Source organism: Engraulis encrasicolus, chromosome 8 (assembly GCF_034702125.1).
Source record: "Engraulis encrasicolus isolate BLACKSEA-1 chromosome 8, IST_EnEncr_1.0, whole genome shotgun sequence".
Classification (NCBI taxonomy): domain Eukaryota; kingdom Metazoa; phylum Chordata; class Actinopteri; order Clupeiformes; family Engraulidae; genus Engraulis; species Engraulis encrasicolus.
The window spans coordinates 8,508,938-8,531,576 of record NC_085864.1 but is presented as its reverse complement, the minus strand read 5'-3'; the positions used below and the strand labels follow the sequence as shown (position 1 = coordinate 8,531,576).

The 22,639-nt window shown below is 42.7% G+C and overlaps 1 protein-coding gene across 4 annotated transcripts in view; it reads right to left on the bottom strand.

The window, feature by feature from the left end:
- Positions 1 to 804: 804 nt before the first annotated feature.
- Positions 805 to 22,639, bottom strand: part of prx (periaxin) — a 32,866-nt gene continuing 11,031 nt past the window's right edge. The window contains exons 2-8 of one of the 4 annotated variants that reach the window (XM_063204920.1): positions 18,985 to 19,040; positions 18,477 to 18,584; positions 17,410 to 17,535; positions 16,600 to 16,765; positions 16,101 to 16,294; positions 5,939 to 15,983; positions 805 to 5,905 (exon numbers count right to left, since the gene is read on the bottom strand). In XM_063204920.1, the coding sequence (XP_063060990.1) occupies positions 2,295 to 5,905; positions 5,939 to 15,983; positions 16,101 to 16,294; positions 16,600 to 16,765; positions 17,410 to 17,535; positions 18,477 to 18,584; positions 18,985 to 19,040 (14,306 nt within the window). In that variant the 3' untranslated portion in view covers positions 805 to 2,294. Of the gene's footprint in view, positions 15,984 to 16,091; positions 16,295 to 16,599; positions 16,766 to 17,409; positions 17,536 to 17,811; positions 17,902 to 18,476; positions 18,585 to 18,984; positions 19,041 to 22,639 lie in introns of those variants that run through there. The other 3 variants (XM_063204919.1, XM_063204921.1, XM_063204923.1) reach the window with 3 other exon arrangements.

Sequence of the window (22,639 nt, the reverse complement as noted above, 5' to 3'; positions counted from 1 at the left end):
CCCGAAGGTTATCACTGAATACTGACAGATCTGTTAGGTAATTAGGCGCTAGGCTCATGTTGACAGCAGATTGTGTCCCCAATTTGGCCATATAACAAAGTAATAGGTATAATGGATATGATACGCAGCATGTTATACACAACACATTGTTTAGTAGAGGAACTTTAACCGCATCAGGAAATTAAGGCATGCTGCGTGGCACTAAATGACTTGCATTAGATGGTCTGAATTTCATTGAAATATGATCCACTGTATTTTAGTCTCATGATCAAGTGTGATAATTAGACTGTATATGAGCCATTGCCCATGTTGACTGTAGGCCTATTCTCTGGTTGGCCATACAGCACGTAACACAATAGGAACAGTGTAGTAAATACTGTATAGCACTTCATCCACAACATGCACTGTGCTGTATGGCACTTAATGTTATACAGTATAAGTATGTCAGCATTTCATTGAAAACCCAAATATCTCTCTCTCTCTCTATCTCTCCCTCTCTCTCTCTCTCTCTCTCTCTCTCTCTCTCTCTCTCTCTCTCTCTCTCTCTCTCTCTCTCTCTCTCTCTCTCTCTCTCTCTCACCAGGGCTTTTGTTGCGTGGTAGGCTATATTATACCAGTATTTCACACTTATTGACTATAATATGTCAGTCAGTTGTAACAAGACATTGATGTAGGCCTACTGTATATTTGTATCCATTTGTCCAAGCAATACTAAGAAATCCTTACAGCACTAAGCTGTTTATACGTCTGAAGCGGCATATTACGTAGTATCATAAAGCTGCATAAAAAAATAAAACAACTGTCTTAATATATCATAATATATTTTATTGATTTTCTTGGAAATTATAACATTCTCTCAAATGCCACATGAACAAATAATTTACTACAATTTGCAGTGCAAGATGCATTTTCTCCACTCAGAACAGCCATGCTACTCAGCACACGGATAGAGAGTTTTCTATACACAAACATAAGGCTCTGAATGACCTGGGGGTATTCCAAAAACATGGTTAAGTAGCAATGTTGCCAGATGGAAAATGTTAAACTATCGTACCAAAACCTCAAAATTAATGTTTTTTGGGGGAAATTATTGTATACAAACCTAATGGTTGTTATAAGGCATCTAAATGATCTGAATGAAAACGAATGAAATGATTGTGGGCTACGTCATGTCTTTTTGATCGCAGAGGACAAAATTATGGTACAAATACGATAATTATCGTACATCTGCACTGAACCTGGCCAAGTTAACCTACAGGAAGTGGTAAATCTGCTAATAGATAGCCTACAGGTGTCATTTAGTTAAAAATGAGGACTCTAGGGCTCTTCTATTAGGTGGTTTACCACTCCCTCAAAGTTAACCTTACCAGCTTTCCTACCAAGCCAGGTTCTTGGAATACTCCCCTGATAGTGTTTCACAATAGCATGAAATACTAATTCCCAACTCAGGGGTTAAACCAAGATCACGAAATAAAACAAATCATGTGTGTATTTTTGTATTGGTTAGACAAAAAAATGAACAATTGTTTTTGGGGACCATTGAAATTGGAGATGATTTATTCCAGTTCAATAAATAAATGCCTGTTTATACAGATTTTCCCCTAACAACAATGTATCAGGAAATTTTTACATTAGGAAAAATATTATGAACATTTGAAGTTTGATGTGTACTCTTGACTTTTAATAGTCTGATCTGTACAATGCGGTTTCACAAAAAATATCTCATCCCCTTGATTAAATTAATGTCATTTCAGACGTTGACATAAGTTAAAATAATAATTTAAAGCAAAAAAAAGACTTATAATTCATGTCAGTAAGGCACCAAAGTAAGGCACAAGAGCACACAGCTTTTTAAATATCAAAAGAGTTAAATGATTCATACTAAGAAGCTTATGCAATCCACCCATATATCTACAGAAGTACGTAGTACTGTATACTTGTCAAAGGGTTTGACTGCTGCCATCAATCTGTCTGTTAATTACCTCCGCCAAGGAGGTTATGTGCTCATCTGAGTTTGTTTCATTCTGCACTGCTGTCTTGGAACAAAAAAATATGATGGGTAAATTACTAAATGAATGGATGAATGTTTTTGTCGTTATACTGTATATGTGAGAATTGTTGTACATTTATAGCTGTATATTTATATAGTATTTATATTGTGATTGAAACAAAAAAAATACAAATAACAAAGAAGAAAAATAGAAAATGAACAATGACAACTGTACTAATACAAAACGTGTCAATAAAAAAAATTGACTGTTTTCCACCAGTCGCCTCCAGTAACACCTAGACGTCTACGAACTACTAGCGCCTTTTGCAGTTGTTACTTCTGTAGTCTCAGTTGTTGTCTCGGTGGTAGACTCCGTCAACATTTGCTTCGATGACTTCGACGTCACCACGGTGACGGTCTCCTCTTTGGTTGTCGTGACGATGAGCTCCTCCCTCAGCCTGCCGTGTGAGGTGAACTGCATGTGAGGCAGCTGGACGTGGTAGCCTCCAAAGCCTATGGCCTCGTCGCTGTACGGCCGCGGGGAGGCCCTCCTGGTTGTGGTGACTGTCACCTCCTCCAAGTGTCTGCCTTGGCCTTCATCGCCAAACGGCCGGGGGGAGGCCCTCCTGTCATGTGAGAAGCCCTTGGTTGTGGTGACCGTGACCTCCTCCGTGTGTCTGCCTTGCGGGGCCATGTGGACTCGGGGCATCTGAAGGTGAAGGCCAGCGGAGGCGTCATCGCTGGAGTGCTGGAGGGAACTCATATGCACTCGGGGCATCTGAACGTGAAAGCCGGCTGAGGCCTCGTCGCCTGAGTGTTGAAGTGAGGATCTGCTGCCCCCCTGGGAGCCACCTGTGGTGACATGAAGCAGCCCAGTAGATAGAGGGCTCAGGGTTGCTTTAGGTGGGTCGTACCAGCTTGTCGGCCCCTCTCTTTCATGCACCTGTCCAGCGCCGTGCAGATGTGTGGATGTTTCGTGTTCCCGTTGTCGAACGGAGACAAAGCCCATCTGTGGAGAAGGAGACTCTGAGCTCTCTCTCTCAGCTAGCATGTCCGTCCTGGCTGTGGAGTGCACCAAAGTGGCTTCAGATTCTCCCTCCCTCTCTTCCACCGTTTTCTCGTTTTTCTTTTTGAGGCCTGGAAAAGAGATTTTGCCCGATTTCACCTTTGCCCCTTTGCTTTCTTTGTCTGAGTCTTTCTCCAACTTTGAGGTCATCTCAAGATGCCCCTCCTCAGACGTCTCTGATGTGTTTTTCGTATACGGTGACGTGAACTCAACCTTTGGCATCTTTAGTTTTACGAATTTCGAGCTGTCTTTTTCACTGGTCAGGCCTGCTACCTCATCTTTCCCAGAGTCAGACAAAACATCGAATGAGCCAGACTTTCCTGGCGATAGCACAACCTTTGGCATCTTCAATTTCCCTGTATTTGACTTCCTGTCACCCCCGACTTCTTCTTCCCCTTGGTCCTCCCCTCCCTTTCCCTTAGAGTGAGACTTTCCAAAACCCGCTTGCACTTTAGCCTTTGGCATTTTTATTTCGTGTGCACCTTCTTGCTGCTCTGACATACCCCCCGACACAGCAGGACTGCCTGAATCTACTATCACAAAAACAGCTTTTGTCACCTTTGGCATTTTTGGCCCTTCATAATCAATCTCTGGATCTGACACAGAAAAGCCTTTTACATCTGTGTGTTTTAAACTGACGCTGCCACCCTCAGGCGAAGAAATGGAAGGCAATGCAACGCCAAACTTTGGAACTTTGACTTTGCCTCCTGCTTCAAGATCACCTGCATTACCTGAAGAGCTCCCAATGTCAAAATCTAATTCTGGAATCATTGGTGGTTTGATGCCTTGACCATCAGCCTCAAATTCTGGCGAAGAGCCCTCCCCCATTTTGGTCTTTTTTATTTTAAACCGTCCGCTAATTTCCTCATCGTCCTTGTCAGCCTTGACATCAATGTCGGAACCAGCTTTTTTCATTTTTGGCATGCCAATTTTGAATTTGGTGCCCTTGACCTTTGGACCTTTTACCTTGCCTTGATTCAGCGGAGGATTAAGTTCTAGGTCAGGCAATCCAAATTTCATTCCCTCCCCTTTCTGCCGCCCAAGGCTCAGCTCCATTTCACCTTTTGGACCCTCTGCATCAATGGTTGGTATCTTGATTTTGAAGCCTTTGTGTTCTCCATGCATGTCAACATCAGCCTCTAGGTTTCCACTAAGTTCACCATGTTTTGCTTTGACTTTTCCAATGTCAACCCCTAGGTCTGTTTCTGGCATTGTAATGTTGACAGATTTACCCTTCGGAAGTGATACGTCTGCTTTCGGCCTCTTCATGTCGGGCATCTTGATTTTGACCCCCTTTGCTGCTTCAGTCTCCAGATGGACATCAACCTGACCAGGTTTGACTTTTGGGAGAGACACTTCGAGTGCTGGCGCGGTGATAGTTGGAGCCTTGAATTTTGCTCCTGCACCATGTAAGTCTAATTCACGCCCTTCAAAGAGGTGTTTTGGAAGTGATATGTCAATGGTAGCGTCCTTCAAGCTGGGCATGGGGAATTTCGCACCATCTCCCTTCAGGTGTACCTCTGGGGCTTTAATGTCCAAAGAGTTTCCTTCTGGATATGACACATCTACGGCAGGCATTTTGACGTGAGGCATTTTGATGTGTCCACCCTTTTCCTCCAATTCAAATTCTGGTGGTTTAATATCACCAGATTTTAGCGTTACCGTTGGCATTTTCACAGTAGGAATTCTAATTTTTCCTCCATCCAGGTCGACTTTAGGCACAGATATGTCAATTGTAGGCATTTTTGGTATTTTCAGTGCACCCTCATAGCCCTTAATGTCTGCCTCTGACACATCTACCTCAGTTTTCGGAAGAAGAACTTCATGTTCTGGTGTTTTTGTTGCCGGTAAGGATATTTCAAGAGATGGCATTTTCATATCCCCTCCCTCTCTTTCCTTTTTTATTCCTGGGCCAGTGATTTTAATGTCCCCCTCTTTCTTTGCCATCCCAAAAAAGGGCAATTTCTTTTTAGGCTTTTTCATTTTTCCTTTGACATTAATGTCATGGTCTATTTCAAGTGAAGCAGGTCTACCCTGAATATCCAATTCCGGTGTGTCTCCGCGTCCTTCCAAATGTATCTCTCCACTTTTAGACTTGCCAGTAAGCTTGCCAAACGAAAACTTTGGCAAACTCAAGGTGACATCAGGAATGTCGAAACTGCCCCCAGAGGAAGGCCTACCTCCTTCAGCTTTCAGAAGTTCAATGTCTTCTCTGTCATTGCCTTTTGATTTTTGAAGGCCAAAATCCAAATCAACTTTGGGCGCAGAGATATCAACTGTTGGTATTTTCACATTTGGAAGCTTAATTGTGTTTCCTGCATTTGCCTCAGCAGAGGGTTTTTCAAAGGAGCCATCTCCTTCAACAGTAACGTCTCCTGTTGATTTGATTTTAGGCAGTGAAATGTCAATTGCAGGCATCTTAAATTTCCCCTCTGTAGTTTTTACATTACCTTCAAGTCTGCCTGTTGGAAGGGACACATCTATTGATGGCATGTTAAACTTCCCACCTTTTAGTTCAGGGCCTTCGATTTCACCTTCATGCGATTTTAATTTTGGAAGAGAGACATCAAATGTTGGCATCTTCAGTTTGCCACCTTTCATTTTTCCATCCACATCGGCATCTCCCTCGACACTGACTTTGGGATGCGAAATATCAATTGTGGGCATTCTGATCTTTCCTCCCTCTATGTCTGGGCCTTCTACATTAATTTCTCCTTCTGGCTTCTTAATTTTTGGTAGTGAGATGTCTATTGTGGGCATTTTGAATTTCCCACCTTTTCCATCAACACCACCCTCAAGATTGCCCTTTGGGAGAGATATGTCAACAGAGGGCGAGCTGATTTTACCACCTTTGATTTGAGGTCCTTCAACATCAATCCCACCTTCAGGTCCTTTCATTGTCGGCAGTGAAACGTCAAATGTTGGCATCTTAAACTTTCCCCCTTTTGTTTTCGCATCTACATCCACATCAACGTCTCCTTCAACTTTTCCTTTAGGAAAAGATATATGTATTGATGGCATGCTGAATTTTCCACCCTTGAATTCAGGACTGTCAATGTCAATATGACCTTCTGGTTTCTTCAGTTTTGGCAAAGAAACATCCACTGTTGGCATCTTGAATTTTCCTCCTTTTGCTTTGGCATCCAAATCAACATCAATATCTCCTCCAGCTTTTCCTTTCGGGAGGGAAATATCTATTGATGGCATATTGAGTTTACCGCCTTTGAATTCAGGCCCTTCAATGTCAACATTTCCCTCAGGTCCTTTAAATTTGGGCAATGAGACATCAAATGTTGGCATCTTGAATTTGCCTCCTTTTGCATCCAAATCAACATCAAGTTCTCCCTCTGCTTTTCCTTTAGGGAGGGAAATATCTATTGATGGCATGTTAAATTTCCTTCCTTTGATCTCAGGACCTTCAATGTCAACATTTCCATCGGGCCCTTTAAATTTGGGCAGTGACACATCAAATGTGGGCATCTTGAATTTGCCTCCTTTGGCATTGGCATCCAAATCCACATCAATATCTCCTCCAGCTTTTCCTTTTGGGAGGGAAATATCTATTGAGGGCATGTTGAATTTTCCACCTTTGAATTCAGGACCTTCAATGTCAACATTTCCCTCTGGCCCTTTAAATTTGGGCAGTGACACATCAAATGTGGGCATCTTGAATTTGCCTCCCTTGGCGTTGGCATCCAAATCCACATCAATATCTCCACCAGCTTTGCCTTTAGTGGGGGAAATATCTATTGATGGCATGTTGAATTTACCTCCTTTGACATCAGGTCCTTCAATGTCAACGTGTCCCTCAGGAGTTTTGAATTTTGGCAGAGAAACATCTAAAGTGGGCATCTTAAATTTGCCTCCTTTTGCTTTGGTATCCAAATCAACATCTATATCTCCTCCAGCCTTTCCCGTAGGAAGGGAAATATCTATTGATGGCATGTTGAATTTTCCACCTTTGAGTTCAGGGCCTTCAATGTCAATATCTGGTTTCTTCAGTTTTGGCAAGGAAACATCTACTTTTGGCATCTTGAATTTGCCGCCTTTTGCTTTTGCGTCCAAATCCACATCAATATCTCCTCCAGCTTTTACTTTTGGGAGGGAAATATCTATTGATGGCATGTTGAATTTACCTCCTTTGACATCAGGACCTTCAATGTCAATATTTCCCTCAGGACCTTTGAACTTTGGAAGTGACATATCAAATGTGGGCATGTTGAATTTACCTCCTTTGACATCAGGTCCCTCAATGTCAACATTTCCCTCTGGGCCTTTAAATTTGGGCATTGATACGTCAAATGTGGGCATCTTGAATTTACCTCCTTTGGCATTGGCATCCAAATCCACATCAATATCTCCTCCAGCTTTTCCTTTTGGAAGGGAAATATCTATTGATGGCATGTTGAATTTTCCACTTTTAAATTCAGGGCCTTCAATGTCAACATTTCCCTCGGGCCCTTTAAATTTGGGCAGTGACATATCAAATGTGGGCATCTTGAATTTGCCTCCCTTGGCATTGGCATCCAAATCCACATCAATATCTCCTCCAGCTTTGCCTTTTGGAAGGGAAATATCTATTGATGGCATGTTGAATTTACCTCCCTTGACATCAGGGCCTTCAATTTCAACGTGTCCCTCAGGAGTTTTGAATTTTGGCAGAGAAACATCTAAAGTGGGCATCTTAAATTTGCCTCCTTTTGCTTTGGTATCCAAATCAACATCTATATCTCCTCCAGCCTTTCCCGTAGGAAGGGAAATATCTATAGATGGCATGTTGAATTTTCCACCTTTGAGTTCAGGGCCTTCAATGTCAATATCTGGTTTCTTCAGTTTTGGCAAGGAAACATCTACTTTTGGCATCTTGAATTTGCCGCCTTTTGCTTTTGCGTCCAAATCCACATCAATATCTCCTCCAGCTTTTCCTTTTGGGAGGGAAATATCTATTGATGGCATGTTGAATTTACCTCCTTTGACATCAGGACCTTCAATGTCAATATTTCCCTCAGGACCTTTGAACTTTGGAAGTGACATATCAAATGTGGGCATGTTGAATTTACCTCCTTTGACATCAGGTCCCTCAATGTCAACATTTCCCTCTGGGCCTTTAAATTTGGGCATTGATACGTCAAATGTGGGCATCTTGAATTTGCCTCCTTTGGCATTGGCATCCAAATCCACATCAATATCCCCTCCAGCTTTTCCTTTTGGAAGGGAAATATCTATTGATGGCATGTTGAATTTTCCACTTTTGAATTCAGGGCCTTCAATGTCAACATTTCCCTCGGGCCCTTTAAATTTGGGCAATGACATATCAAATGTGGGCATCTTGAATTTGCCTCCCTTGGCATTGGCATCCAAATCCACATCAATATCTCCTCCAGCTTTGCCTTTTGGAAGGGAAATATCTATTGATGGCATGTTGAATTTACCTCCCTTGACATCAGGGCCTTCAATGTCAACGTGTCCCTCAGGAGTTTTGAATTTTGGCAGAGAAACATCTAAAGTGGGCATCTTAAATTTGCCTCCTTTTGCTTTGGTATCCAAATCAACATCTATATCTCCTCCAGCCTTTCCCGTAGGAAGGGAAATATCTATTGATGGCATGTTGAATTTTCCACCTTTGAGTTCAGGGCCTTCAATGTCAATATCTGGTTTCTTCAGTTTTGGCAAGGAAACATCTACTTTTGGCATCTTGAATTTGCCGCCTTTTGCTTTTGAGTCCAAATCCACATCAATATCTCCTCCAGCTTTTCCTTTTGGGAGGGAAATATCTATTGATGGCATGTTGAATTTACCTCCTTTGACATCAGGACCTTCAATGTCAATATTTCCCTCAGGACCTTTGAACTTTGGAAGTGACATATCAAATGTGGGCATGTTGAATTTACCTCCTTTGACATCAAGTCCCTCAATGTCAACATTTCCCTCTGGGCCTTTAAATTTGGGCATTGATACATCAAATGTGGGCATCTTGAATTTGCCTCCTTTGGCATTGGCATCCAAATCCACATCAACATTTCCTCCAGCTTTTCCTTTGGGAAGGGAAATATCTATTGAGGGCATGTTGAATTTTCCACTTTTGAATTCAGGGCCTTCAATGTCAACATTTCCTTCGGGCCCTTTAAATTTGGGCATTGATACGTCAAATGTGGGCATCTTGAATTTGCCTCCCTTGGCATTGGCATCCAAATCCACATCAATATCTCCTCCAGCTTTGCCTTTTGGAAGGGAAATATCTATTGATGGCATGTTGAATTTTCCACTTTTGATTTCAGGACCCTCAATGTCAACATTTCCCTCCGGGCCTTTAAATTTGGGCAATGATACGTCAAATGAGGGCATTGAAAATTTGCCTCCTTTTGCTTTGGCATCCAAATCCACATCAATATCTCCTCCAGCTTTGCCTTTTGGAAGGGAAATATCTATTGATGGCATGTTGAATTTACCACCTTTGACATCAGGACCCTCAATGTCAACATTTCCCTCAGGAGTTTTGAACTTCGGGAGAGAAACGTCTAATTTGGGCATCTTGAATTTTCCTCCTTTTGCTTTGGCATCCAGATCAACATCAACATCTCCTCCAGTTTTTCCTTTCGGAAGGGAAATATCTATCGATGGCATGTTGAATTTACCTCCTTTGAATTCAGGCCCTTCAATGTCAACATTTCCCTCAGGGCCTTTAAATTTGGGCAGTGACACATCAAATGTGGGCATTTTGAATTTGCCTCCTTTGGCATCCAAATCCACATCAAGTTCCCCCTCTGCTTTTCCTTTTGGAAGGGAAATATCTATTGATGGCATGTTGAATTTACCACCTTTGACATCAGGACCCTCAATGTCAACATTTCCCTCAGGAGTTTTGAACTTCGGGAAAGAAACGTCTAATTTGGGCATCTTCAATTTTCCTCCTTTTGCTTTGGCATCCAGATCAACATCAACATCTCCTCCAGTTTTTCCTTTCGGAAGGGAAATATCTATCGATGGCATGTTGAATTTACCTCCTTTGAATTCAGGACCTTCAATGTCAACATTTCCTTCGGGGCCTTTAAATTTGGGCATTGACACGTCAAATGTGGGCATCTTGAATTTGCCTCCCTTGGCATTGACATCCAAATCCACATCAATATCTCCTCCAGCTTTTCCTTTTGGAAGGGAAATATCTATTGAAGGCATGTTGAATTTTCCACCTTTGACACCAGGGCCTTCAATGTCAACGTGTCCCTCAGGAGTTTTGAATTTTGGCAGAGAAACATCTAAAGTGGGCATCTTGAATTTTCCTCCTTTTGCTTTGGCATCCAGATCAACATCTATATCTCCTCCAGCCTTTCCCGTAGGAAGGGAAATATCTATTGATGGCATGTTGAATTTTCCACCTTTGAGTTCAGGACCCTCAATGTCAATATCTGGTTTCTTCAGTTTTGGCAAGGAAACATCTACTGTTGGCATTTTGAATTTGCCAGCTTTTGCTTTGGCCTCCAAATCTACATCAAGTTCTCCCTCTGCTTTTCCCTTAGGAAGGGAAATATCTATTGATGGCATGTTCAATTTACCTCCTTTGACATCAGGACCTTCAATGTCAATGTGTCCCTCTGGAGTTTTGAATTTAGGGAGAGAGACGTCAAATGTTGGCATTGAAAATTTGCCTCCTTTTGCTTTGGCATCCAAATCCACATCAATATCTCCTCCAGCTTTTCCTTTTGGAAGGGAAATATCTATTGATGGCATGTTGAATTTACCTCCTTTCACATCAGGACCCTCAATTTCAATATTTCCCTCTGGACCTTTGAACTTTGGAAGTGACACATCAAATGTGGGCATGTTGAATTTACCTCCTTTGACATCCGGTCCTTCAATGTCAACATTTCCCTCGGGGCCTTTAAATTTGGGCAATGATACGTCAAATGACGGCATCTTGAATTTGCCTCCTTTTGCGTCCAAATCAACATCAAGTTCCCCCTCTGCTTTTCCCTTAGGGAGTGAAATATCTATTGATGGCATGTTGAATTTACTTCCTTTGACATTAGGGCCTTCAATATCAACGTTTCCCTCTGGCCCTTTGAACTTTGGAAGCGAAACATCAAATGTGGGCATTGAAAATTTGCCTCCTTTTGCTTTGGCATCCAAGTCTACATCATGTTCTCCTCCAGCTTGTCCTTTTGGGAGGGACATATCTATTGATGGCATGTTGAATTTTCCACCTTTGAACTCTGGACCCTCAATGTTAATTTTACCCTCTGCAGTCTTCAAATGTGGTAGAGAGACATCAACTGTGGGTATTTTGATTTTACCTCCAGATCCTTTGCCGTCCAGGTCCATATCTCCTTCTACATTGGCGGAAGGTAGAGAAATCTCCACTTCTGTCTTTTTTATTTTTGGTAGTGAGAAATCAGCTGTGGGAATTTCAATTTTGCTTTTACCTTTCCCATCCATTCCAACATCTATCTCAGCACCTCCTGTGGGTACAGTGATCGCTGGCCCTTTAATTTTCATCCCCTTTTCTCGCTTTTTCATTTTTGGCAATGATATACCAACTTTTGGTATCTTGAATTTCCCTTTCTTGATCTTAACATGTCCATCTAGTTTTCCTTCTGGGACAGATATGTCAATGTTTGGCATGTCAATTCTTGGCATATTGATTTTTCCTCCTTTGATGTCTGGTCCCTCAATCTTTATTCCTCCTTCAGGTGTTTTCATTTTTGGAAGGGAGGCATCAAGATCACCCTCAAGGTTGCCCTTTGGGAGGGAAAGGTTAATTGATGGCATGTTTAATTTTGCGCTTTTGATGTCAAAGTTTCTCTCTGCAGCACTCTGGAAGTGCTTTGGAAGTGACACATCGAATGTTGGCATGCTGACTTTGCCTCCTGTTGCTTTGGCATCCAAATCAACATCAAGTTCCCCCTCTGCTTTTCCTTTAGGGAGGGAAATATCTATTGATGGCATGCTGAATTTTCCACCTTTGAATTCAGAACCTTCAATGTCAACATTTCCCTCAGGTCCTTTAAATTTGGACAGGGACCCGTCAAATGTGGGCATCTTGAATTTGCTTCCTTTTGCATCCAAATCAACATCAAGTTCTCCCTCTGCTTTTCCTTTTGGGAGAGAAATATCTATTGATGGCATGTTGAATTTACCTCCTTTGACATCAGGGCCTTCAATGTCAACGTGTCCCTCAGGACCTTTGAATTTTGGTAGTGAAACATCAAATGTTGGCATCTTGAATTTGCCTCCTTTTGTTTTAGCATCCAAATCTACATCAATGTCACCCTCTGCTTTGCCTTTTGGGAAAGAAACATCTAGCGATGGCATTTTAAATTTTCCACCCTTGATTTCAGGACCTTCAACATTTATTTCACCCTCTGGAGATTTCAAGTGAGGAAGGGAAACATCAAATGTTGGCATCTTGAATTTGCCTCCTTTTGCTTTGGCATCCAAATCTACATCAAGGTCTCCAGCAGCTTGTCCCTTAGGAAGGGAAAGATCTATTGATGGCATTTTGAATTTTCCACCCTTTACTTCTGGGCCCTCAATGTCAATTTCTCCCTCTGGGCCTTTGAATGTTGGAAGTGAAACATCAAATGTGGGCATCTTGAATTTTCCTCCTTTTGCTTTGGCATCCAAATCCATGTCAACATCTACCTCACCTTTTCCTTTTGGGAAGGAAATATCTATTGATGGCATATTAAATTTACTGCCTTTGACATCAGGTCCTTCAATGTCAACATTTCCCTCAGGGCCTTTAAATTTGGGCAGTGATACGTCAAATGAGGGCATCTTGAATTTGCCTCCTTTTGCGTCCAAATCAACATCAAGTTCTCCCTCTGCGTTTCCTTTTGGGAGGGACATATCTACTGATGGCATGTTGAATTTACCACCCTTGACATCAGGGCCTTCAATGTCAATTTCTCTCTTTGGGCCTTTGAATTTTGGTAGTGAAACGTCAAATGTGGGCAACTTAAATTTGCCTCCTTTTGCTTTGGCATCAAAATCAACATCAACTTCTCCGTCACCTTGTCCTTTTGGAAAGGATATATCTACTATTGGCATGTTGAATTTACCACCTTTGACATCAGGCCCCTCAATGTCAATTTCTCCCTCAGGGCCTTTGAAATTTGGTAGTGAAACATCAAATGTGGGCATCTTGAATTTGCCTCCTTTTGCTTTAGCATCAAAATCTACATCAACGTCACCCTCTGCTTTTCCTTTTGGGAAAGAAACATCTAGCGATGGCATTTTAAATTTTCCGCCCTTGATTTCAGGACCTTCAACATTCATTTCACCCTCTGGAGTTTTCAAGTGTGGAAAGGAAACATCAAATGTTGGCATCTTGAATTTGCCTCCTTTTACTTTGGCATCCAAATCTACATCAAGGTCTCCAGCAGCTTGGCCCTTAGGAAGGGAAAGATCTATTGATGGCATTTTTAATTTTCCACCCTTTATTTCTGGGCCCTCAACGTCAATTTCTCCCTCTGGGCCTTTGACTTTTGGTAGTGAAACATCAAATGTTGGCATCTTGAATTTGCCACCTTTTGTTTTGGCATCCAAATCTACATCAACATCACCCTCTGCTTTTCCTTTTGGGAAAGAAACATCTAGCGATGGCATTTTAAATTTTCCGCCCTTGATTTCAGGACCTTCAACATTCATTTCACCCTCTGGAGTTTTAAGGTGGGGAAGTGAAACATCAAATGTGGGCATCTTGAATTTGCCTCCTTTTGCTTTGGCATCCAAATCTACATCAAGGTCTCCAGCAGCTTGGCCCTTAGGGAGGGAAAGATCTATTGATGGCATTGCGAATTTTCCACCCTTTATTTCTGGGCCCTCTACGTCAATTTCTGCCTCTCTGCCTTTGACTTTTGGTAGTGAAACATCAAATGTTGGCATCTTGAATTTGCCACCTTTTGTTTTGGCATCCAAATCTACATCAATGTCTCCCTCTGCTTTTCCTTTTGGGAAAGTAACATCTAGAGATGGCATTTTCCATCCTTGGAATTTTCCACCCTTGATTTCAGGACCTTCAACATTTATTTCACCATCTCCCTCATAACGTCCTTTTGGAAGAGAGAAATCTATTGATGGCATGGTAAACTTTCCACCCTTGACATCAGGACCCTGAATGTCAATGTGGCCTTCTGGAGTGTTCATCTCTGGAAGTGAAATATCACATTTAGGCTTCTTAACCTTCCCCAGTTTTCCTTTGCCTTTGACATCAAAATCTTCCTCTGCACTGGGTCTGGGAAGTGAAATATCAACTGATGGCATGGTACCCCCGTGCATTTCCATTTCAGGTAATGAAACATCCATTTGGGGCATTTTAAAATTTCCCTCTTCAGAAACGTCTGCTATGTCACCTTCGAAGCTTCCTTTGGGGAGTGATATGTTCATTGATGGCATTTTTATCCGTCCACCTGATAGGCCAGGTCCTTCAACCTCAATTCCAGCCTCTGAAGACATCTTGGGAAGAGAAGCATGAAATGAGGGCATCTTAAATTTACCACCCGTTGCCTTTGCATCAACATCAAAGTCCACCTCTGTGTTTCCTTTAGGAAGGGTTATGTCAATTGATGGCATATTTCCACCTTCGATTTCAGGACCCTCCATAGACGAAAGCTTTTTGAGCTTTCTTGAAGCCCTCTTCTTTTTGCTCTTAACCTCCACCCATCCCCCCTCAGCATCAAAGGAATCTTTTGGCATGTCAACATTGACGTTTATGTCTGGCATTTTAGGAAGAGTGATATCTGCTGATGACATGTCACGTTTCCCCCCCTTTGCATCAAGGTCAAGCTCTTTTGATTTAGCTTTACCGTCAAATGTTACAGAGGGAAGAGTGACATCTACTCCTGGCATTTTGATTCTTCCTCCGGCAATTGATTCAGTGTTGTAGTGCACATCTCCCTCTAGTCTGCCCTTTGGCAGTGACGTGTCTACCTGTGGCATGTTTGGTACAGAAATGTCTACGTCAGGTATGTTGACCGTTCCTGTGACTTTGGGTGGTTTTGGAAGGGAAATTTCTGATACTTTTATCCCAGCCCCTGACAGAAATGTTCCATCAATTTCATCACCCTTCATTTCACCGGACGCTTTACCGTGCAAGTCCACGGATCCCTTTGCTTTTGGGAGATGCAGATCAACGTCTGGCTTTGGGACCACAATGTCAACAGTTGGCAGCTTTATCCCTGACTGCAGACCTTTAACGGTTAGGTCTCCTTGAGCTTCAGCCTTCCCACCAGAAATAGTAACACCCCCTTTGGGACCTGTAACGTCAACTGACGGCATTTTGACTTTCATTTTGTGAAATGGGTATTCTGACTGTTCCGGCTCAGTGCTGTCCGTTCCATCTGTGTCATCTGAGTTACGGGAAAGCCTAACCTTGGGAAGCTTTAATTTCGGCATCTTCAGCTTGGCCCCTGAGCCAGCGTCCAGCTCGGCAGATCCTCTTCCCGCCTTCCCCGATGCCAATCCACCCGATACCTCCAGAGATTCCTGTGACGAGGGAAGAAGGTCCACTTTTGCTTTTTTGGTTTTGGGAATTGTTATTCCAAATCTGTCCCCCTTTCCCTTTGCCTTGAGCTTTTCTCCAGAGATGTCTGCCTCCCCATGAGGTGTTGCCACATCAATGTCAGCGTGGCCTTCCACTCCTGCTGCATGTTTTACTCTCATCCGGGGAAATCTGATCTTGCTCTTCTTTCTGCCCAAGGATGTGGCCCCCTCTGCCCCCCCGGCTGCCCCCGTCTTGCCACCTTTCTTTAGTCTGAATTTGGGGAAAGCGAATTCCACATCGACTGGTGCCAGATCAAGCTTCCTTGGTGATCCCTCGATATCCTCCTCTGTTTCTGCTCTGGCCTGTTTGTTCTCCTTTAGCCTTTTTAATCCGAATCGTCCGCCCCTTGTTTTCTTTGCCTTGAAGGATTTGAGGCCTTTGACACTCTGTGGAGAAAAGAAATAGACACACATTTTCCTGTCAAAAAACTTTTTTTATTTATTGGTACCAGTCAGCAACAATCAATAAAAAAAACGGTATTTTAGACGTGCAAATTATTGTACCATTCTTTGCATTTTGGCTTTGGGTCCTTTGAGGTCAGCGGTGGCTGCACCTGGATGCACAGTGACATCGCTGCGAGGGATGGTGCGCTTCAGGAAGAAAGAGACTTTGTAAGGTTCTGCACACTGCAAAATCTTCAGCGCATCCTCATATTTCACATTATCGAAGTAGACTCTAGCACTGAGCAGCTGGTCACCTGCAGGAAGAAAATGATGTCTTCAAATGTCTTCATCTTTTAAAAAGTGAATGTTCACTGCATGGTTCTTAATATTCAGTAATTCATAGTCAGGGGAATATTTTTGGGCCCTAATGCAGCAAAACTTCACTTTAGTTAACAAAAAAGGTTGTCAATTGCAGTCAAAAATTGTCAATTTGAAACTATTTATCTTCACTTATTAAAGTGGAAGTCTTTATTCTCATCTATGAATATATATATAAATAAGTATATATATAAAAATAAGTTTTGCTACATCTGACACATTTTTCTTTTTTTATATTTACCTTTCTGGAGGTTCAAATGTTTAGCTGCTGTAGAATCTCTCAGGACCTCCTGGACAAATATGCCCCTCTCTCCTCCTGTCACGCTGTATCCACTCGCCCCTGCCTCAGCTTCTGTTTCCACGACAACCTCAACCAGCTTAGAGGTCGCTGCCTTCTCCTCCACCTCCTGTGTGTAGACATGCATTACGTTACATTACATTGCATTGCATTTCGCAGATGCTTTTATGTAAATTTACTTACAATTGAGGACTTAAACCACAGTGCCCAACTCTTGCAAGTACAGAGTACACATTAAATACACAGGAAAATAAGTAGTGTAAGCCAAAAACGGTTAGTCGAGAGTAACCACAACAGTCCTAGAGCTGAAATCAAGTATACACATACAAGACATGTCACGTTCTACATGCCATGCACATGCATAGCGTATTCCGATTTCAAATGGAATGGTCTCAGTAGCTGCGGAATTTTATGCTTACATGTGTGAAACAGTGTTCCGCAACCAGGATGTTGTCGAAGCACAGTTACATTCGGAATTACTTAAGACTTAACGTTATTCATGCTTTTACTGAATAGGACAGGAATAGTTTAAAATTGCAATATTTCTTGCATGTACATGCGCTCAATGTCTAGTTTTATCAACTTAAGAGACATTGATTGGTGTTCAGTTTTGCGCGACTTGGTGTCTGACACATCTGTATTACACTAGCAACTTGATTTCAATTCTTAGAAAATTGTGGTAACCCCATGTGCTCTGGTCATCAGGTGGCCATCAGTCTTCACTAGACAAGAATGAAGAATTGTCTGCTGTACCTGCGTGAAGCTTCTCTCCGGTGAGCTGTCCATTTCTGTTTGTGTAGAAGATGATGTTTCTCTCAACTGGCTTCTCTTCAGGCTCAGGACCTGTTTCAGCTCTGCATGGAGTCTCTCTTTCTGCTCCTAAAACACAGGTAGGAACAGTAAAGTTGCAGTTGCAGTGGCAATCGCAATCGTTGTTAAGTCTAGCTGGAAGGCGTTATGATTTTAAATTACAACATTTAAAAAAAAAGAAATCAAAGAGTGATCTCATTAAATGTATCGATTGAACATCTTTCTTTCATCATGATTGTTAAGTAATAATGTGAATGAGTGCTAAAAAACATCAACATGTACTGCTACACTTTTAGGGGTATGCAGGTGTGGTTCAATGCCAAGACAAGTGTTGTGGACCACTACCTGTTTTATGGTGGACATGATGCTGTAGTCAGATGGTTAGAAAGGTGTTGTGGTGTAAGGACCAATGGTGGACTTGTTGCGGTGTAATGCCTAGACAGGTGTAAGGTTTTGGAGGCTGTAAGCATAACTGGTCAAGATACTCCCTCCCCCCCATAATTAAATAATAACAATAAAATGAAAATGTTGGAGGCAAAGTGGTTGAGGCCCTAAGTGCTCTGCTTAGTCTGCTTATGCCTAGCGGCGGCCTTGGGTGGAAGTGTTGTGCTCTCGGCTTGACAAGTGATTTAGAATGATGGCAGACATTTGGAAATTAGGGTGCACACCCACAAAATACAATAATACAGGTGCCAGACAATGGTGGTAGATAATGTGGAAGAGTGGTTTGCAAACTGGTTCTGAGCTCCAAAAATATATGGGTCAATGACGTTTCAGCAGTAGCACATGTCGGGGCGGCGCAACAACAGCCATTGCCACTATTACTATCTAAGACTATCTAAGAAGCACATTCATTGCAACTTATCAAACACCAATTACTAATTCATTTATTAGATGCCTTTGAACCACGTGACGTCTGAGCCTAAAGAAACTTCTTTGACCCATATACTTTATTTAACAAACCACTACTTTTCGACCCATCAGTGGGCTCTTTCTCAGGCCTGACTCACCACTCTCTCTGGGCTCTCCTGCTCCTCAGCACAGAGGCTCTGATGGGGGTTTGCGTGAAGAACAGTGGGAGTCCTGTCCGAGGGGGGGGACCGCCTTTTGTCTTTTACCTGTGCAGCAAGATGGGAAAGAACATGAAGAGTTCATTTGTCATTAATCTATTCCATCTAATCAAGAAGAGCATTGGTAATTTATGTACTGAAGCGGGCTGTGTCTCTGAAAATGTATGTAAATGTAAAAATCAGCCCACCCTTTGTGATTTGGCTTGAATTGTTGTACTTGATCGTAGAATAGAATAGAAAAGAATAATAGTTTGTGGTCCCAGTCCAGCCCCAATGAGCAGCATACATTTTAAAAATTCACGACTAAAATGACACACTCTACCTTTTAAGGTCTTTAATGTGTGTGCTCTTATCCAGTGTGTCAGTGTGTAAATGAGACTGTCGAGAATGGGTTTGTTTTGAGTTTGACTGGGAAAAAGGCCAGTCTCTTGCTGTTGTGTCTACTTACTGCTGATTCCCTGGTCTGTGAATAACCATGACTTTCTTCCAGTTCTCTGTCAGCGTCTGAAAATACAACATTGACACCATCATTAGTCACCTGGCACTTGGACTGGCCAGACTTTGTCTACCTTGCCCCACCTCACCTCACCTCACGTCACTTCTCTTCACCTGTCACAGAGCAATCCGTGCCAACCAACCAAGGCAGATTATACGTATATATACTGTATATAAAACACAAATCTGGCCCTGCCGTGGCTCAGGCGGTAGGGCACTGTACTGCTACATTGGCGACCCGAGTTCGATTCCCGTCCTGGGTCCTTTGCTGACCCTTCCCCATCTCTCTCTCCCCTCGTATTTCCTGGCAGTCTGCACTGTCCTATCTCAAAAATAAAGGAGAAAAAAAATGCTGTGGTATGGCACCGCTAACGGATGTAGCACTGTCCAGGTAGTAAAGAGCGGCACTGGCACTTTTGGCAACACCATGGAGACAGACAGCCTCTTGTCACGTGCAATGTTCTGCTTCTGCCTGGACTGGCATCAGGCCTGTCGCCCCGACAACATCCATGTGTACGCCTACGCTTGTTACTTTAAGGACCTCGGGAATGATTTACCCAGATGCTTTTGGGTCTTAAATTCCAACGGGGTCCCGTTCACCCAGACAGTCATAGCTTCTCACCTAGACATCTGTTCCGCCTTGTCTGGTTATACTGAGTAAACACACGAACACAAGAAGACAACAAAACATTGCCCAAGTCAAGACGTGAATTGATTTGAATATGCTATGTGCCACCCCCTGGGCTCTGTTACCGGCAGCATGGTAATGTTTACTATTGTGTGCTGAGGTTCTTCGAATGAGCTTGCACAAGGGTAGAGTAGTGACGTAAATCACTATATCGCTGACTGGCGGACACACAGTCTTGGGTGTGCCAAGCCGAGTGCCGTGTCAGTGGCAGTTTTGAGATTCTTTCCGTCCCCTCCTGACATGTATAAATTTATCCCCCAGTGAAGGGGAACACAGAAACAGAGACACACACAGAGAAACAGACAGAAACAGAACGAACTAGAGAGAGGTGGGAGAAGAAGCGATAGCAGGACAGAATGCTACATTTGCGTGTGTGAGTGTGTTTGTGTGTGTGAGAGAGAGAGTGAGAGAGAGATAAAGAGCTGTCTGTCCAAAGCAGTCTGGTGTAAGGTGTGGTGGACAAGCACGGTGTGTGAACGGGAGTGGGGTGTGGGGGGCACCGCACTTGAAGGAATTTCAGCGCCCCACCCTCCTGGTGGCAAAAGATCAAGTTTCTATCAGGCATTAGGAGACTGTACAGTATTCCATGTCGGCGTGCACCCCTACCCCACCGGCCCTTAGCCACCCTCTCCTGCCCCCTTCCATTCCACACCAGGTCACAAGCACACATAATTGGCATAGGCGGGCAGCCCACTGGTCCATAGTCTGGAAAACTTGCATGTTGTTGAGCATTTCAATACTTGCAGAAGTGACCAGCTTTACTTTGTCATGTTGGGGTACTACATCTTCATCCCAGAGACGTAGACTTTAAAGCAGGGATTCTTAACCTTTTTGACGTTGAGGCCCATTTTTTTTGGCCTGGGGGCCCATTGAATATTGCCCATGCCCACTCACATTATATATATATATATATAATTTTTCCCCAAAATTAAAAAAAAATAAAATAAATCCTGTTAAATAAATAGGCTAAGCTAGACCTATTAATGCATTTTGTAATGGGAAAACTGTATTAATTGAGCTCACTTCTATATTCAATGATAAACCCACAGCACATCAGGCCAGAGCCATTCATGAAAGCTTCTCTGACATTTGTGACAGTTCTGTTTGCGATTTGTGATGAATCTACTGATTCAAGACGGTTTTACTTAGAGACGTGCAGTTGCGACGCGAGAACAGAAATTCCTCAGTCTTACAGCAGGTTGTCAAAAACAGAAAGCTTTGTAACCTAATATCATACAAAATTCTTTAAATAAATGTATTTTGGGGGACACAAGGATAACGGTTTTGCTTTGTCAGTAAGCAGAATCATTTTGAGTAATGTTTCAAGCGTTTATTTTGTAACTAAACGTGAAGAGAGAAGACATCGGCAAATTACACTTCACTCCGGTTGGTAATTCTGATTCTCCATTCGTGTGCTGCTAGTGTAGGCCTATTGTCGTCTTGTCTTTGACGTCTTCCCATAGGCTAACTAAAAAACAGCGGTGAGTGGTCATTTAAGCAGCAGAACGGCGCAGGAGTAAAAGACGCACGCTGTCTTAAGCATCTTTATGATAATGTATGCAGTTGTGCGGCCCTTCGCGGCCCCCCAGTGCGAGGTTGAAACTTTTCCGCAGCCCTCACGTTTCTGAGCACGACCCAGCTTTGGGTCGCGTCCCCATGGTTAAGAATCCCTGCTTTAAAGCATACAGTATACATGTGCTTGTGCTAAAGTTTAAAACGATTGCACAGTATTCAATGTAAGTGTGTACCCATATCCAGGGCCACTGACAGACAGCCTTGGCCAGACACAAGAGAAAGTCATGTGAGAGAACTCTCACACCCAATACATTCAATGTAATGAGAATTGAATGAGACACTCCCCACCTACCCCTCCCACCCGTCGGCTTCCCTGAACACAACAACCCTCCTCCACCCCCACCTGCCACTTCCACACCAGGTCCCAGGCATGCATGGTTGACATTGGCAGTACCACGGTTCTTGGCTGCTTACACCTTCCTGCAGTGCAGTCTGACCAGCCTGTATGGACAATACAGCAGCCAGTTTAGGTGAGGAGGGCCAGCCACAAACACTGATTAGAATAGGCCGGTGTAGCCTTTTGTTAGGATATGCTGCGTGTGTACACCCAAAGTGACGGAAGCCGTTATTTCTGACATGGTGTGGCGAAAAACAGTTGGAATGTTCATATCTTTGAATGTCCCAGGTTGAGAAGCCAGAACCGTTCTGTCATTAACTGAATCAAATGTATCAATATTACAGCGAGAATGAATAAAGCAAATCCATAGCGTAACTTCTTCAAGGACCTTGGCTACTTGTTAGCTTTGGATGCTTTTAATGTACACACACAGCTGGTATTTGGACTAGAGGGTTGCACTTGCAGGGTCAAATCCCACCTAGCCAGCACAGAATGGCTGAATTGGCTGAAAAGAGCAAGGCACCTTGCCTAACTTTGCTCCAGGGACTGTAAACGTATAGTAACCTTATAGTAAGTAGGCCTATTAGTTGCTATCGATAAAGTTGTCAGCTCAGTGTAATGTATGAGTATTGAATAATAATGAATAGGCTATAAACCTGTTTCCCAGCTGCCTAACACAGCAATACCTGGAAAGGTGGGACAGAGAAGTAGAACCAGGCCACAAACAATATAATATAATATAGTATAATATAATATAATGTAATGTAATGTAATGTACGGTAATGTGATATGATATGACATGATATGATATGATATGATATGATATGATATGATATGATATGATATGATATGATATGATATAAACTGTAACACTTTATTTTAGGGATACATCTATTAGCACTAATATATACAATGTGCCTGTATAAGTAACTTGTAAGGCATGTACTAAGCAAAATCAAACATTTGTTAGACATGTATTCGCAAATGTCTTGCTCATGCACAATAAGG